Below are 17,781 nucleotides of genomic sequence, written 5' to 3' on the forward strand. Positions count from 1 at the left end.
AAAAGCGGGAAAAAGACACAAACACACACACACTCACCGAGGAGAGAAAAATTCAAAGAAGGTTTTTTTTATAAATACAAAAAAGAAAGTGAAAAAGCTATAATAAAATTCAAACGGGAATTAAAAATTAGAGCGAAATAAGAAATAGAAAAAGAAATAAAAAATTCGAAATTTATTTCAAACTATTTTCAAAAAAAATTTCGCTTTAATAAAAGGGAAATAAGAATTAAAAAAGCGAAATAAGAAAGAAGTCAAAATAAAAATTAAACGGAATAAGAATTAAAGAATAAAAATTAAAAAGCAGAATAACTAAAGAACAAACGGAAAATAAGGGAAGAAACGAGAGGAAACTATACCGAACTCTTCAAAAATCCAGACACTCCGGGCATTGTTCTCTCTTCTCACAGAGAAAAAGTGATACCGGAAGTCGAAGATATCCAGAAACTTACGAAGTCGACCTTCGTTGAGCTTAATTGAGAATTTTTGTGCATGTGTGCCTCTTTTGTGTCTGTGTGTATAAGTGACGATCCAATGTTCGGAATGGAACACGATTGAACTGTGGCTGACATGACCGGAAGTTTTTAGTGAGATTCAGGTCGAGATTAATCGGTCTTTATTAGTTTACATCCGTTTCTCAATTTTTCATCTCTTCTTTCCCTTATTTTTTTTTTTTTTTTTGCAAATTTCGAGCTTCCCCACCCTTCAATTTATCATCAAATTATTCACCTTTAATTTTTCGGAGTGATTCTCTAGTGGAGAAAAAAGAAATTGAGTAGAAAAAAGAGAAGACACAATGTCGAGAAGGGAGCTTTTAACGACAACTGCCGGAAGTCTTTTGCTTCTACTTCTTGTTCTTTGCGCAAAAGCTGACAATTATCATTCCGATGTTTCCCAAACGAGAGCAATGGTACGTTATCTTCACTCTTCTTTTTTTTCTTTGGGATCTAAAAATAAAAATTTGAAATTAGAAATAGAAAAAAAGGGGTTTTTTAATTTTTTTTTATGCAATGTGAGCGAAAAATATTTGATCGTTTCAGTGACAAAAAATTAGAGAAATAATAACAGTTAGAAAATTAAATGGAAAATAAATATTTAATAAAATAAAATAGAAACAAAATAGAAATGAAATAGAATTGAAATAAAATAAAATATGTATAATAAATGAAATAGAAAATAGAAATTGAATAAAATAAAATAGAAATAGAATAGAAATGAAATAGAATTAAAATAAAATATAATAAATGAAATGGAAATAGAAATTGAATAAAATACAGAAATAAAACAAAGTAAAAAATAGTAATAAAATGGAAAAAAATCTCTAACAGTGAAATTTCACATTGGCGAAGTTCACAACGTTTATTATCAACAAATTATAAGAAAAAATATTTTTCTTAAATTTTTATAATTTTTCGCTTGTAAACTATTTTAGAATTATTTTTTATCAATTATTTTAAATAGAAAAATTTTATTGTTTTCCTTGTGAAAAATATTTTTTCTATATTAATCGTTTATTATAAACGTTGTTAATTTCACTCAAAGAAATAAAAATTAATATTGTATCAAAAAAATACTTCCTATTAAAATAAAAGTAACAAAATTAATTCTCCAGTGGCACAAATATTTTAACAGAATTAGAAAATAGACAAAAAATAGAAAATAGAAAATAGCAATAGAATAAAATAATAAAAGTAAAATAAAAAAAAAAAAACTACAAAAAATTCTAAAAAGAATGACAAATTATTTCTTCAGTAACAAAAATATTATCAAATAAAACTAAATTCTCAATCAGCAAATATAAAACTAAATTCTTAATTAGCAAATAAAAAAATAAATTCTCAATTATAGCAAATATAGAGTAAAATTTTCAAAAAAAAAAGTAAATCATGTAAATTAGTTTACCAAAAAAGAAAGAAAACAAGAAAAAAAGAACAAAAATTTGCAAAAGAATTGGCATTTTAATTTACTTTTAATTGAAAAGTCATTGTCAGAAGCCGATCTTTATTGTCGAGCACGTTTTTCCTTAAAATAAAGGAATACTTTGTGCTTCTGACATTTACTGTAAAATCAATTGTTCTCCGGGCAAAAAAAACCGGTTTGCCATTAGTGACATAATTGTGATGGAATTGTGACGCCATGTAAAGTTCAGCTTCACTTGATGACCTTCAATTTCAGTAATGTTTTTTTTTTGTACAAACAACGCAAACTAATCAAAGAAGTTTTTTTTAATTGAAAGAAAAACATTAATTTCATATATCTACTTAAACTAATAAATAATAATTGTTTTCCAATATTGAAAAGAACAAAATTGCACTAGTGTTGATTCTTGTCTTGAATAAAGACTTTACTTATTTGACATAATACTATTAAGATAATTGGCAATAATGACAGTTATAACTGAAAGAGAAGAGTAAATAGTATTTTATTTCTTGAAATTATTTAATAAAATTTGTAAAAATTCATATTTAATTTCCATTTTTTTTAATTCTCTTCAATTGAATTTTTCTATCACTTACACTTTTTTCTAGAAGGGACAAATAGTTTATTCCTATTTTTACTTTGACCTTAAGTAACTGATAATTATCAACAAAATTGATTTTTACTTTGCAACATTCTGTAATAATTTCAATATTCACTTAAACTTGAAAAGATAATATAAAACAATATAAAATAATATAAAATAAATAAATATATAAATAAATAATAAATATTAATAATAAAACACACAAAATTAAATAAATAACTAAATAAAAAGTGAACTTGATAACATTAACTCAAGACTTCAAACATTCGACACCCGGAATAAAAATATATTTTACTCAGAGCCTACCAAACTTTATTTGTTTCAAATAAATTTCATTAGGTTCAAATTAAATTTTTTCTGTTCAAATAAAAATTTGTTTTTTTAGCCACAAATTTCTTTCGTGTCGAATTTATTTGTTTCAAATATATTTTATTTAAATAAATAAATAAAATAAATATAGCAAATGAAAATTTGCTTTTTTCAACACAAATTTCACTTGCGTCGAATTTATTCGTTTCAAATAAATTTTATTCGGTTTAAATAAAAATTTGTATTTTTTTTCCACACAAATTTCATTCGTGTCGAATTTATTTGTCTCAAATAAAGTTTATTTGATTGAAATTAAATTTTATTCGGTTCAAATAAAAATTTTTTTAAACAAATTTTATTCGTGTCGAATTTATTATATTCAAATAAATTTTATTTGGTTTAAATTAAATTTTATTCGGTTCAAACAAAAAAAAAATTTTGTTCGTCACAAATTTCTTTCGTGTCGAATAAAACTTTAATTTAAAACAAGGAAATAATTTAGTAGATTCTGAGAAAAAAATACTCTTATCTAACTCAAATACTTAAATTATACTTTTTTCTGGGTGTAAATTAATTTTATATCGTTTAAATCTATATTTTTATTTGTTGAAATTTTCTGTATTCTTTCATTTTGACTTCTTTGATTAGTTTTCGATACTGTACATATTGAAACGGTTCGTTTATACAAATATTATTTTACTTACTATGCAGTCGATGCAATATACGGAATGGATGTGTTTAGCGTCACAAAACGTATATGTCGCATTAAAATTTTTGAGACAATGCATTGAGACGATTCTTGGTGTAAAACTTGACACAAGTATTTTAAAAACAACAGTTTTTTGTTCTCCATCATCCATGAAAAGTGATTTGTTTCCTAAAAGCAGAAAAAAAGGAAAAATTAGTATTATTTTTATAACACACAAACGCACATTAAAATTAATAATAGAATAAATATATTTCAATAATAGTTTTAATTTCGTCAATTAAATAATAATAATAATGATTCTATCACTCGGTTTTCAAAGTAATTAATTCGTCAATTAAACTTTTAATAAAAGGCAAAAGAAAAAAAAAGAAAAAACTTTTTCTAAAAAAATTAAAGACATTCCATAAAACAAAAAGAAAATTTCCTAAAGTTCTGAACGTTCAAATGAACAAAATTTATTTATTTCTTTTTCAAAATTCGAATTTTTATTCCAATAATTATTACTTTTTGTATTAAAAAACATAAATTACACTGATTCTATAAGTATTTAATTTTGTTTTTGCTTTCTATCAATCAATTATTTTTGAAAATATTCACAATGGCAAAAAAATTTGTTCATTTGAATATTCAGAACTTGAGGATCATAAAAAGAAAATAACATTTCATGAAACAAAAAATAAAAAAACTAGCACAGAAAAATTTACTTTCCATTCAAAATTTATAGATTATTTTTCAAAACAATAGTGGAAAATATTTTCAAATAAAATAATAAAACAATAACAATTTTACTTGCTTAATTACAAGTAATAATTGTTTTAACAATAAAATTTGTTTTTCTTTTCGTCAAAGAAATTTTGTTGTGAATTTAAAAAGCAGAAATGTTGATGTTTTACTGAAAACAGTTTATACGAAAATCAAAACAAATTTTTTTTTTTTGCTTGTAAATAATTAAATCGAATTTAAACAATTATCCCTTCTAAAATATTTTAATTAACTCTTCTAATTTTTTATTTAAGGATAATATTCTAAAATACTATTTTTTTATTATAAATTACTATTATTACTATTTAAAAAAATCGTCCACCAAAATAGTATTAAAAATACAGAAAATTAACGATAATATTCTAAAAAACAATTATTTATTAAATAATAATTATAAATTTCAAAGTATTATTATTTAAAAAAAAATTCGTACTACAAAAAAATCATTAACATTTCATCTGTGTGATTCACGTTTATAGAATATACATATGGCACACGTATATATTTATTCTAGAAACAGGAATAGGTATACGATGAGATTATAAATTTGATCGTATCACACACTGAATAACCTTTAAAAAATTCAATAAAGAAAAAAAAACGATACACAGTCAATCTTTTAGTTCTCGCGGTATAATTAAAATTAAATTCACATACTGTAATTTATAGAAAAAAAAATATTTTTTTTAATCCAATGATTTCATAATAAATCTACTGCTTAATTGGATAAAATCAGCAATAATAAAAATATGTATATGAACAAAAAAAAAGTTTTTAACATTGCGAGTAGAAAAAGGAAGTCTTTCACTTTTTAGTCAGACCCCTAGAGCAGTACACTGCAAGTGGAAGTATTCGAAATATAGTCAGACATTGAACTTCTAAAATTCGTGTATTTCAAAGACCTTAGAATTTTTTTTTATGAGGTAATTAATAAATTACCTTTGAATTATAATTTTTAAATTATAATTAATATTGATATTCAACATTAATTACATTGGTTCTAAAAATTTAATAAAATTCTTCGAAATAATTCAATTATTTTCAAAAAAATTTAATAAAATTCCTTGCCAGAATTCAATTATTTTCAAAAATAATAAAATTCTTACTAATAATTCAATTATTTTCAAAAATTTTAATAAAATTTTTCGAAGTTAAAAAAAAGATTAGAATAAAATTCTTGATTAGAATGTAATTATTTTTAATACAATTTGCAAAAATTCAATTATATTCAAAAATAGTAAAATTTTTCACAGGAATTCAATTATTTTCAATGTAATTTTAATAAATCGAAGAAATTCAATTATTTTAAAAAATTGTAATAAAATTTTTTTAAATTCAAAAAGAAATTTTCATAAAATTCTTTATAAGAATTAATTTATTTTCAATATACAATTTTAATTAAGTTCCTCGAAAATATTTAATTATTTTCAATACAATTTTAATTAAGTTCCTCGAAAATAGGTATTTTATTATTTTCAAAAACTTTAATAAAATTCTTTGCAAGAATTCAATTTTTTTTAGAAATAATAAAATTTTTCTACAGAATTTAATTATTTTTAAAAATAATTAAATTCTTCGCAGGAATTCAATTATTTCAAAAATTTTAATAGGACAGAATTCAATTATTTTCAAAAATAATAAAATTCTTACAAATAATTCAATTATTTTAAAAAATTTTAATAACATTTATCGAAATTAAAAAAAAAGATTAGAATAAAATTCTTGATAACAATTTAATTAAAATTTTTAATACAATTTGCAAAAATTCAATTATATTTAAAAATATAGTAAAATATATATATATATAATAATATAATATATATAATAATATATAATATATATATATAAATATATAATAATAATAATAATATATAATATATAATATATAATATATATAATATATAATATATATAATAATAATATATAATATAATATATAATATAATAATAAAAAATATATATATTTATATTTATATAAATTATTAATTATTAATTATTAATTATTTATATTTATATTTATATTTATATTTATTTTTTTATTTTATTTATTTTTATTTTTTTATTTATATTTATATTTTTATTTTTTATATTTTATATAATATATATATATATATAATATATATATATATATATAATATATATTATATATATATATAATATATATATATATATATATATATATATTATATATATATATAATATATATAATATATTCAATACAATTTTAATAGAATTTATCTAAAGAATTCAATTACTTTAACAAATTTTAATGAAGTTGTTCGAAACTAAAAAACAAAATTTTTGGTAATATTCTTTATAAGAATTCAATTATTTTTAATACAAATTTAATAAAATCCCTTTAAAATAAGAATTGAATTATTTTCATAAATAATAAAAATTCTTCAGTGAAATTAAATTATTTTCAATTGAATTTTAATATAATTCTATGCAAGAATATTAAATTATTTCAGATTGAAAATTATAATAGTTACAAAAATTATTACATTTTTTTAGCAAAAAAATTTTTAACTATTATAATTATTATTGTTAGTAAAGTTGCCTTTAAATTTTTTTTGTTTGCTTTTTTGTTTGTTGTTAAAAATATTTTTTTTAACAAAAGAATTGAAATTAAACAAATTTACCGCATAATTATGTAAAATAAAATAATTTATAAATTATCTTTGCAAAATCCTAAGTTCAACTATATTTAATATTCATTATTGCTACTAATATTTTTATTTTTATTATTATTATTTTTAATCATTAATTATTATTATTATTATTAATTAATTATTATTATTATAATTAATTAATTATTATTATTAATTATTATTATCATTAGAAGTTTTCTAACTGTCACTAATGTGATTATTTTACGCAATTTATTAATCGCACTATAATTCATATTATTTATTAATTTTCAAATACACCCTTATTTTATCTGAGAATAATGATAATAAAATTATTGATCGATTAACATACAATTATAACGGTTTTAGTATATATATACATATAAATTTATTCGTCGAACATTTTGTGTTACGGTAACATATTTTCTGTTTTTTTTTCTCCCTTTTTTTTCCTTTTTTCTAAAGCACACACAAACACAGATACAATATACGAGTAGTTTTGACACTTGCCGACAGTTCATTCTGAATATTAAAATCGCACGAAACTATTTATAGTATGAATGTATAGGTAGGCTTAAAAAAATATCTCTAGTATTGATTTTCAGTCACACACGTTCTATACAAAAAATCCGTTAGATGCCCAATATAAAAAGAGAATTTAAATCACTTTCAACATATTTTTTTTAATTTAAAACTCTGTCCATATACTCTCTTCATTTTCATTCTTTTATAAACGAATATATACTATATTTTTGACATTTAAAAATTAGTTCTTTGAAGGAAAAATAATTTTTTTTTTTATTATTATTTATTTATTTTCGTTTTGTTTTTTCGCCATTTGTCGTTTTCCTTTATATTTATTTACTAGAATTTTAACTTACAACTTTCTATTAATTTACTAGATTTTAGTATTTTTTAATTTGACTCTTTTTTTATTTTTTTATTTCATTTTTTTGTTATTTTCCATTATATTTATTTACCACTGTTTTCACTTATAATTATTTTATTCATTTGATAGATTTTAGTATTTTTTATTTCAATTTTCTACTTTTTTCGTCATTTGTCATTTATCATTTTATTTTTCTTTATATTTATTTACAGGAATTTTTACATAAAATTTTGTATTTATTTTTCAGATTATGTACAAAAAAAGATAAAAAGAAAACAGAAACAGAATTCTTTGTATTAAATTTCTATTCGTTTTTATCGAGAGAAAGAGAAAGAAATGCATTTTCTTTTTCATATATTGGAAACAAAAGCTTTGTTATATAGAATAATTCGTAATAACTGGGTAAAATTAAGAGATAAAATCTCATTTTCCTGGGCACATTGCCAATTGAAGATTGTCACTGGTTTTGTATACGAGGAAATGCTAAATAATGTATGTCCGTCTATGCGGAAATACTGAAGTGATTCTGACAAGTGCGTTAGGTTTGACGGTCATCATCAACATCATCATTATCATCATCATCGTCATTTTTAAAAGTCAAGGCACGAATTGTAATATTAATTGATTGACTGTAAATATTAAACCTCACTGAACTAAAGACATAATTTTTTTTTTCTTTTTCTTTTTTTTTGAAATAAAATATACAATATGACTAAGCACTAAAAGCAAAGATATATTTTCATTTCAAGAAAATGAAACAAATTGTATTTTTATTCGAAATAAAAATGCAAATTTTCGTATATGAAACATCCATTTTCATTTTGGTGTTACTTTTTTCTTTCTATTTCTTTATTTCCTATTTTTGTACTTATTTTTTTTATATTTATTATTCACATTTTTTTATCTTCCTATATTTTTGTACTTTTCGCATTTCGTATTTTTTAAATATTTTTCTTATAAATTTTTTGTGTTTCATTGTATTTTTGTATTTTTTTACATTTATAGGTATTTAATATTTTTTGCACTTTTTCAATATTTCTATTTAATATTTTTATTTTTTTTATATTTTTATATTTATATTTGGTATTTTCTGAATTCTTTTATATTTGTATTTTTTGTATAAATTTTAGTTTTTTGACATTTAGTATTTTTTATTTTTATTTTGTACAGTTTTTGCCATTTTTCGTTTTATTTTATTTATTTGTTATTTATTTACTAGAAAACCATATTTTTTGTATTGTTTAATTGTTCAATATTTTTAGTACTTTTTTTTATATTTTTCACATTTTAAAAAATTTTCTTTTCTATTTTCATTTTCAATTTTTACTTTCTATTTTTCTTTAATATTTTTATTACATATTTTTATTTAATATTTTTCTTGTATATTTCTCATGAGAAAAATCATCAACAAAAACCAGTTTATAAATAGAATTTCCTGTCGCTTCTCAAAAAGAAAGAATGAAATCAATCTTCAAAAGGCAAAACCAGTGAAATAATCATGTAATATACAGGAAAACGGAAGACAATTTTTTTTTGTATACGATGAACTTTCATTAGGGAAGCATTTAAAATTCCTCAAAACGTAAACTTGTAAAAAAAAATAACAGAATAAAGAAAACATTTTCCTTATTACTCTGATTCTATGGTTCTGATTTCTATGGTTTCTATTGATTACAAAATTTTTCAAATCAAATTTTTTCAGGTAAAATTTGAAAAAAAAGTTTCGTGATTCATTCCCAAAAAAGAAATAAAAAAATCTATAGGTATAAATTGTTAATGTATAATGATTCATACGTCAACCACAAGTTCTATTTCTTTTTTAACGTAAATATGTTGCATTACTTCCGGCGTACATACACACATAGCTGAATCAGCATTTTCTGTCTTGTGATTCATTCCGATTATCACTTTTCTTTACCAATTTTTTTTTTAAAAAAATAGACGTACAAACTTTTATCAGCATTATGAAAATATATTGTATCTTTGCTACTATCTTTTATAGTCTTGTCAAATAATTTTCGTTGGTAATTAATTTGAACATTAATGAATCACAATCACAATACAATTTTTCTCTAATATAAAACTCTAAAAATAATCTTCATTGGAAATTAATTTGAAACAATGAATCACAATACAAATTTTTCTTAACTGAAAGTTTAAAAAAAATTTCATTGTCAATTAATTTGAAACAATGAATCACAAAACAATTTTTAACGAAATTAATTGACCTGTTCGAATTCAAATTTAATTCAAAAATAATTTTCGTTGACAATTAATTTGAAATAATGAATCACAATACAAATTTTTTCGAAATTAATTGACCTGCTCGAATTCAAATTCAATTCGAAAATAATTTTATAATAAATAATCGTTGACAATTAATTTGAAATTCGCAATAGAATTTTTTTCCAAAATTAATTGATTCGTTCAATTCAATTCAAAAACAATTTTCGTTTTCATTGAAAAAAAATCTACATTTGCAATAAATTAAAAGAATTATTCATTTTTCTATATCAAATACTGCAAAAATTTGATGTGTCATATTGTTAATTAAATGTATAAACTCAAGCAAGAAGAAAAAAGAAACATAATTATTTTCATTGTAAAATTTGTCATAGATAAATATTTTCCATAATTATCGTTTTGTTCTAATAATATGTTTTCGCTATTAGTTTCATTTATATATTTAATGGAAAATTTCATCTTTGTCGAAAATATATATGTGCAATTATTACGAAACACATTATATTATTATGACGCATTGTATTGAGCGATTTTATCTCAAAGTTTTGTTATTACTAATGTCACGTGAGACTGGTACCGATTTCGAGAAATGTTTATTCATATTTTTGGATTAACATTAATAATAATGTTCGTTTCAGAATAATTAACGAGGATAAGATTATTTTTTTCTTTCAATTTCGCCAAAAGAAGCGATTTCTTTTTAAATTTAAAGTAATATTAAGAGAAAAAAAAACGAATGCAGAAATAATTCTCAATTTTATTTGGAGCAAAAAATTTAATTATTAATTGCTGTTGATAAAAAAAATTCAATTTACATTTAATTAATTATATTGAATTACACTCGAAATTAATTAATAAATTCAAATTCAATTTGAATTCGAATAATAAATTCAAATTCACTTCAAAGTCAATTAATAAATTCAAATTCAATTCAAACCAAAAATTCAAATTCAATTCAAATCAAAAATTCAAATTCAATTCAAATTCAAAATCAATTCGAAATCAATTAATAAATTCAATTCGAATTAAATTAATTAATTGACATTTAAATCGAATGACTTTATTTATTCAAATTCCATTCGAATTCACATTCAATTTGAATTCTAATTCAATTCGAATTAAATTATTTAATTAAAAATCAACTTAATTAATTAATTTAAATTCAATTATTTCTCAAATTCAATTCATTTATTATAATTCAATTAAAATTCAAATAAAAAATTCAAATTCAATTCGAAATCAATTAATAAATTCAAATTCCATTCGAATTCACATTCAATTCAAATTCACATTCAATTTGAATTCTAATTCAATTCGAATTAAATAATTTAATTAAAAATCAACTTAATTAATTAACAATTAATTTAAATTCAATTCTTTCTCAAATTTAATTCATTTATTATAATTTAATTCAAATTAAAAAAAATTCAAATTCAATTTGAAATCAATTAATAAATTCAAATTCAATTCCAATTAAATTAATTAATTAACATTCAAATCGAATGACTTAATTCATTCAAATTCAATCCGAATTCACATTTAATTAAAATTAAAATTTCAAATTCACATTCAATTTGAATTCTAATTCAATTCGAATTAAATTAATTAGTTAAAAATAAAATCCAATTAATTAATTAATTGATTTAAATTCAATGCTTTCTCAAATTTAATTCATTTATTATAATTCTATTCAAATTCAAATTTAAAATTTACATTCAATTTTAATTGAATTCGAATTAAATTAATTAATTAAAAATCAAATACAATTAATTAATTAATTAATTTAAATACAATTCTTTTTCAAATTCAATAAATTTATTAAATTAAAATCCAATTAATAAATTCAAATTTAATTCGTTTTCAATTAATTACGAATCAATTAAAATCCATTAAATTAATTTAAATTCAATTCACATTAAATTCAAATTCAAATTAAACGAATAAATAATTCGGAATTAAAATTAAAATTAAATTCAAACTCAATTTGAAATTGAAATAAAATTCATACAAATTCAATTTCTAATTCAAATTTAATTTAAATTCAATTAATTTAATTTTTATTTTAATTCAAATCCAAATTCAAATTCAATTTGACTTTACATCCAATTAATTAATTTAAATTAACTTCAAATGAAATATATTCATTTTAATTGAATTCAAATTGAATTCTAATTCAATTAATCAAATAAATTAATTTAAATTTAATTTTAATTCAATGTAAATTTATTTCAAATTCAAATTCAATTAATTAATTAATTATTAAAATTGAAATTCAATTTGGATTCAAATGCAAACTAAATTTTAGTTGAAATTTATATTCAATTCGAATTCAAATACAATCAAATCCTCAATTTATAATTCGAATTCTAATCCAAATCCAATTAATTCATTGTAAGAATTGTAATATTCTAATTTTGACTTAGAACAAATTTTTCTTATCAATTATTTTATAGTATATCGAAAAAAATTTGTAAACCGAAAAATTGTTTTCTTTTCTGTATGAAAAATATTTTTTTTTCTCCAATCGTTAATTATAAGCGTTTTGAACTTTGTAGATGTTTTAAAAAAGTGAATAACACTCAGAAAATCGAATAATCCAATTTCTAGTTTTGTAAAAACAGTTGAAAATAGATCCTTTTAATTTCTACCAGAATCAGTAATATACAAAAACATTTTTAACAAAAAAAAAATATTCCCTTCTTCATTTGAACGTTGGAAGCATATGTGGACCATAATTTCTAAAAATCCCTTCTCTGATATAACAGTTTTCCCACTCGTAAGCGATATTTTATCATAATACGAGATCGTGAATCGAAATAATTGTATAGTATTACTTTCCCTTCAAAGAAGGTCTACACATAAACATACAAGTTTAAAATCTCAATATTTCATATACGTTCAAGTGGAGACTGGTCAAGTGCAGTATATGTACACAATCAGCGGTGTATTCATGTGGCACAACGCAGGTGAGACAGAAGGAACAATAAAATATATTAAACGATCGCACAAAGCCACAAGAGAGCTTGATATTCATGCATCGTCGTAAAGATGCGAGGTCGTAGAATACTGATGCTATGCTATTACAATGACCCCTTCAAGGTCGGGGTCACTAGTCGACAATTGCGTGCACCGTTCCAAAACTCACATAATATATTCACAATCATTTCATATTTTGATGCATCCTTTCTCCTAATGACTCTTTTCAATATTCAGTTATTCTAGTTGTATTTATCTTCAAGATCTCTAAGCACAATAGAAGCAAAAAACCTTTCGCAAAACCTTTCAGGTTGAGGTGGTATCTCGAAAAAATGCCCAAGTGTGGTCCTCACACGGTACTTTTTGATATTTTTACTCTGAAGAAGCTACATCGTCGCCGCCCCTGGCAAAGAATGGAGAAAATTGAAACTGAAGACATTCTGAAGCAGAAAAAACTAAATTATCCAATTTTTTGTAATTGTAATTTTTATCATTTACTCGAATGTAGGTACTAATGATTCTTTTCATACAGAATTCAAAAATCGAAATTGAAGAAAATCTGAAACATAGACAGGGTTGACACAAAAATTTTATTTTATTTTTCCCTGACTTTTTTCCCTGATTTCAAGAGAGAATTTTAAAATTTTCCCTCACCCTAAAAAATATTCTAATTATTATTATTTTTCCTTGGGAACTAAGATTTTCAAAAATATCAAATTTAAATCTTTTTGAAATTCAATAACTTATAAGAATTATAAAAATTATTTTATCATTTAAATTTAATTAATATTTTCGAGAAATTTTTAACAACAATTTTTCTTTAAATTAATTATTAGTTAAAAGTAGTAAAAATTTATAATTCCAAAGATTTGAATTTGAAACCTTTTCAAAAATATAAAATTTAAATCTTTTTGAAATTCAATAACTTATAAGAATTATAAAAATTATTTCATCATTTAAATTCAATTAATATTTTCTAGAATTTTTAACAACAACTTTTCTTTAAATTAATTATTAGTTAAAAGTACGAAAAATTTATAATTCCAAAGATTTGAATTTTGAAACCTTTTCAAAAATCAATTATTTCTAAAAATTCATGCTTTAATGCTTTTAATATTGAAATTATTAAAATAATTAATTAATTAATTTAATTTTTTTAATTAATTTTTTTTATTAAAAATTTTAACCCGAAATTCATTTTGAAATAAATTTTTATTAGAAAATTCTACGAGAATGCAATTATTTAAATACAAAACTAAATAATGTATTTTGAATAGTTGAATGTTTCTTAAAATTAAATTTTCATGAAGAATTTTAGTAACAACTTTTCAAAATAATTAATTTCTTTTCAGGAATTTAATTAAAATTTAACAGAAATTTATTAAATTAAAGAATTTTATACCAATTTTTGAAAATAATTCAAAATTTTTGAAGAATTTTATTAAAATTTTTTTACAATAATTGAATTTATGAGAACAATTTAATTAATAATTTATGAAAATAATTGGATTCATGCGAAGAATTTTACTAAATTATGCATAAAATAATCGAAAATTTGACAAGATTTATATTAAAACTTTTGAAAATAATTGACTTCTTGAGAAAAATTTGGAAACCTATTTGTAAAAATAACTTAATTCTTGACGAGAATTTTTCAAAAAATTTTAAAATAATTTAATTTCGGCAAAGTATTTGATTACCTTTCAAAAGAATTGAATCTCGTGATGAATTTTGTTATTTATAAAAAAAATTGAATTTTGGAAAAGAATTTTATTAAAATTCATTAAAATAATTGATTTTTTGGATAGAATTCAATTCTTTTGCAGAATTTTATTATTTATGAAAATAATTGAATTCTTGCCAAGAATTTTATATTAATTTATGAAAATAATTAAATTCTTTTGCAGAATTACTTAAAAATTTGTAAAAATAATTGATTTTCTGCGACGAATTGAAAGTTTTTTATGAAAATATTTGAATTATTGCAACGAATTTTATTATTTTATTGAATAATCGAATGTTTTTTAAAATTGAATTATTTTGACAAGTTTTAATAACATTTTTAAGAATAATTACATTTTTCGAGGAATTTATTAAAAATTGTCTTAAAAATATTTAAAATTCTGCGATGAAATTAATTGTATTCCTAAATGAAATTTTATTATTTATGAAAATAATTGAATGTTTTCGTAGAATTGAATCAAAATTTTTTTTTCAATAATTAAATTTTTTAATAAATTTTATAAAAATAGTAAATATTGAAAATTATTGAATTGAGAAAAACTATTAAAACTAATTGAAATTTTGAAAAGAATTTTATTTAAATTTTCAAAAATAATTGAATTTTTGGCGAAAGTTTATGCTATTTATAAAGATAATAATTGAATTATCGACGAGATATTCGTTAAAAATTTTTTTAAATAATTGAATTTCTTCGAAGAATTTTATTATTTATCAAGATAATTGCGTTAAAACTTTTGAAATAATTGAACAATATTTAAAAATCCATTGTGGTCAGAAATAGGAAAAAAAATTTGTTTCCAGTACTTTTAATAAAAATTCCTCACTTTTCCCTGACCTGTGGCAACCCTGATAGAAATTTAATATATTGAAAGTGTTATTATTAATTGAAACATTCATAATTTCTTCCAAAAAAATCCTAATAGAAAATCCGAAATTCGAAATTAAAGAAATTCTGAAGCAAAAAATTCAATTTATCTGAAATATTTTGCATTTTCTTGTAATTTTCATAATTTCTGTAAAAAAAGAAATCATCGTCCTAATAGAGAATCCAAAAATCAAAACTGAAGAAATTCTAATTAAAAATAATTTCTTTCTAATGGAACTAAAAATAGAAAATCCAAAATTCGAAATTGAAGAAATTCTGAAGCAAAAAAAATCAATTTTATTAAAATTTCCTGTAATTTCTCGCCCTATTATCATAATTTCTCCTAAAACAGAAATTACATTTCTAAATTATTTCAATTTTAGTGGAACAAAAATTTTCTTCTGCATTATTCCGCGCATAGAATCAGTACAAAGAAATCATGAAGAAAAAAAATTAAAAATCCAATTACATTTTGTCCATTTTCATTTAAGAGAATAAATTAAAAAATGAAACAATTTTCTCACTTTATGTGCGGGATGATTAAATTTTCATCTCTGGTTGCAAATCTTCAGAAGAAAGACAGCAGCAAACTCATTTGATTGTTCGAAAGTTTCACATTTAACGCTAACGAGACGTTGATATTATACTATTGTTTTCTCTAGTGACATTGAAGTAATTAATGTGCCACACTAGTTACGTTTATAAAGGGCACTTCCTATGTACGTGTAATAAATATACTTATTTGACCTCGTGCCCGTAGTTTTCAACAGAAATACACATATATATAATATGAATATAATTCTAATACGTTTAAATATTTCAATTCGATAAAACATCATTCTCAAGAATCATTAAATTGCAAAAGAACAAAGCAATTGCAAAATCGAAACTAAAACATGAAAATAATTTCCATCTTTCTGGCACACAATAGAAAAATCGAAACAAAAGAGGCGCGAAAAAATTTTTTTAGAAACCAATTAATATTTAACAATAGGTATTATTTTAAAGGTTTGTAAAAAAATCGATTTTGATTAGAGAAGAATTTCCATTATTTGCAAATAAATTTATTTATTTGTAGCAAAAAAAATTGGACTTTAATTTGAGAGAAATTTGAGAAAACGAAATTTTGAAAAGTGATAACGAAATTTGAGAAATCAGAGAAGAGAGAAAAATTTTCTTTAGAAAATAAAAGAAGTATTTTGTAATTTTCGCTTTTAATGTACATTGCATACTTATGAAATGAGACCACGTTGAAGACAAACTCTTGTATCATGAAAATTTATCAAGTTATTACTGATAATAAAACAAAGATAAAAGATACTTTACTACATACGTGACAATTCTATAGGTATAAAGCACATTTACGCTCATCCAGCAAATAATAACGTTCAATCTTCTTGACATAAAAAAAATAGATTTAAAAATTATTCACGGTCAGACCTTATAAGAAGAAGGCGAGAAGAAAAATGCAATAACACTTACACAAGGGACGTAAAAAAAAATCTTAAAAATGATTACAAAATAAAAAATTTAAGAAATCTATATTAATAACTATAATAATAACTTTTAAAAATATTTTTAAAATCGTTCTATTTCGTTAGTCTGCTCTCATTGTCAGTTTGAAGTTACATACTTCTTTATTTGTTTTTTTTTTGTTTCCTAATTTTTCTTTTTTAAATTTATGTCCCTAAAGTTCTGAATGATCAAATGAACGAAATTTATTTCTTTTTTCTTCAAATTAACATTTTATTACAATAATTTTGAGTCTCATATAAAAAAAACGAATTCTAAAACTTCTAAATATTAAATTTGAGTTTTTAATTTTTATTGCAATCAGTAATTTTTAAAAATATCTTTCATAAATATTTCGTTCATTTGAACGTTCAAAACTTGTGTTAATTTTTCTTTTTCATTATTAATTTTAATTTTAGTTTTGAATTTTAAAATTAATAAAACTTTAATTTAATACTTTGAAGATTTAAAACTAACAAAAATAAACTAAACAAAATTGCCTTGAATTAGAAATCATAATAAATCTTTAATAATTAAAAAAAAATTGTTCTAATTTTTTTAACTTCAATAATTTCGAATCTGAAATAATTTAATTCATACAAAGAATTTTATTAAAATTTTA

At 20.6% G+C, this 17,781-nt stretch overlaps 1 protein-coding gene across 7 annotated transcripts in view; it reads left to right on the forward strand.

The window, feature by feature from the left end:
* Window positions 1–226: 226 nt before the first annotated feature.
* LOC122502870 (matrix metalloproteinase-14) overlaps window positions 227–17,781 on the forward strand; it is a 67,053-nt gene continuing 49,498 nt past the window's right edge. For all 7 annotated transcript variants that reach the window (XM_043613178.1, XM_043613180.1, XM_043613181.1 and 4 more), the window contains exon 1: window positions 227–907. In XM_043613178.1, the coding sequence (XP_043469113.1) occupies window positions 794–907 (114 nt within the window). In that variant the 5' untranslated portion in view covers window positions 227–793. The remainder of the gene's footprint in view (window positions 908–17,781) is intronic.

The sequence above is a fragment of the Leptopilina heterotoma genome, unplaced genomic scaffold (genome assembly GCF_015476425.1).
Source record: "Leptopilina heterotoma isolate Lh14 unplaced genomic scaffold, ASM1547642v1 Lhet_24, whole genome shotgun sequence".
Taxonomy (NCBI): Eukaryota; Metazoa; Arthropoda; class Insecta; order Hymenoptera; family Figitidae; genus Leptopilina; species Leptopilina heterotoma.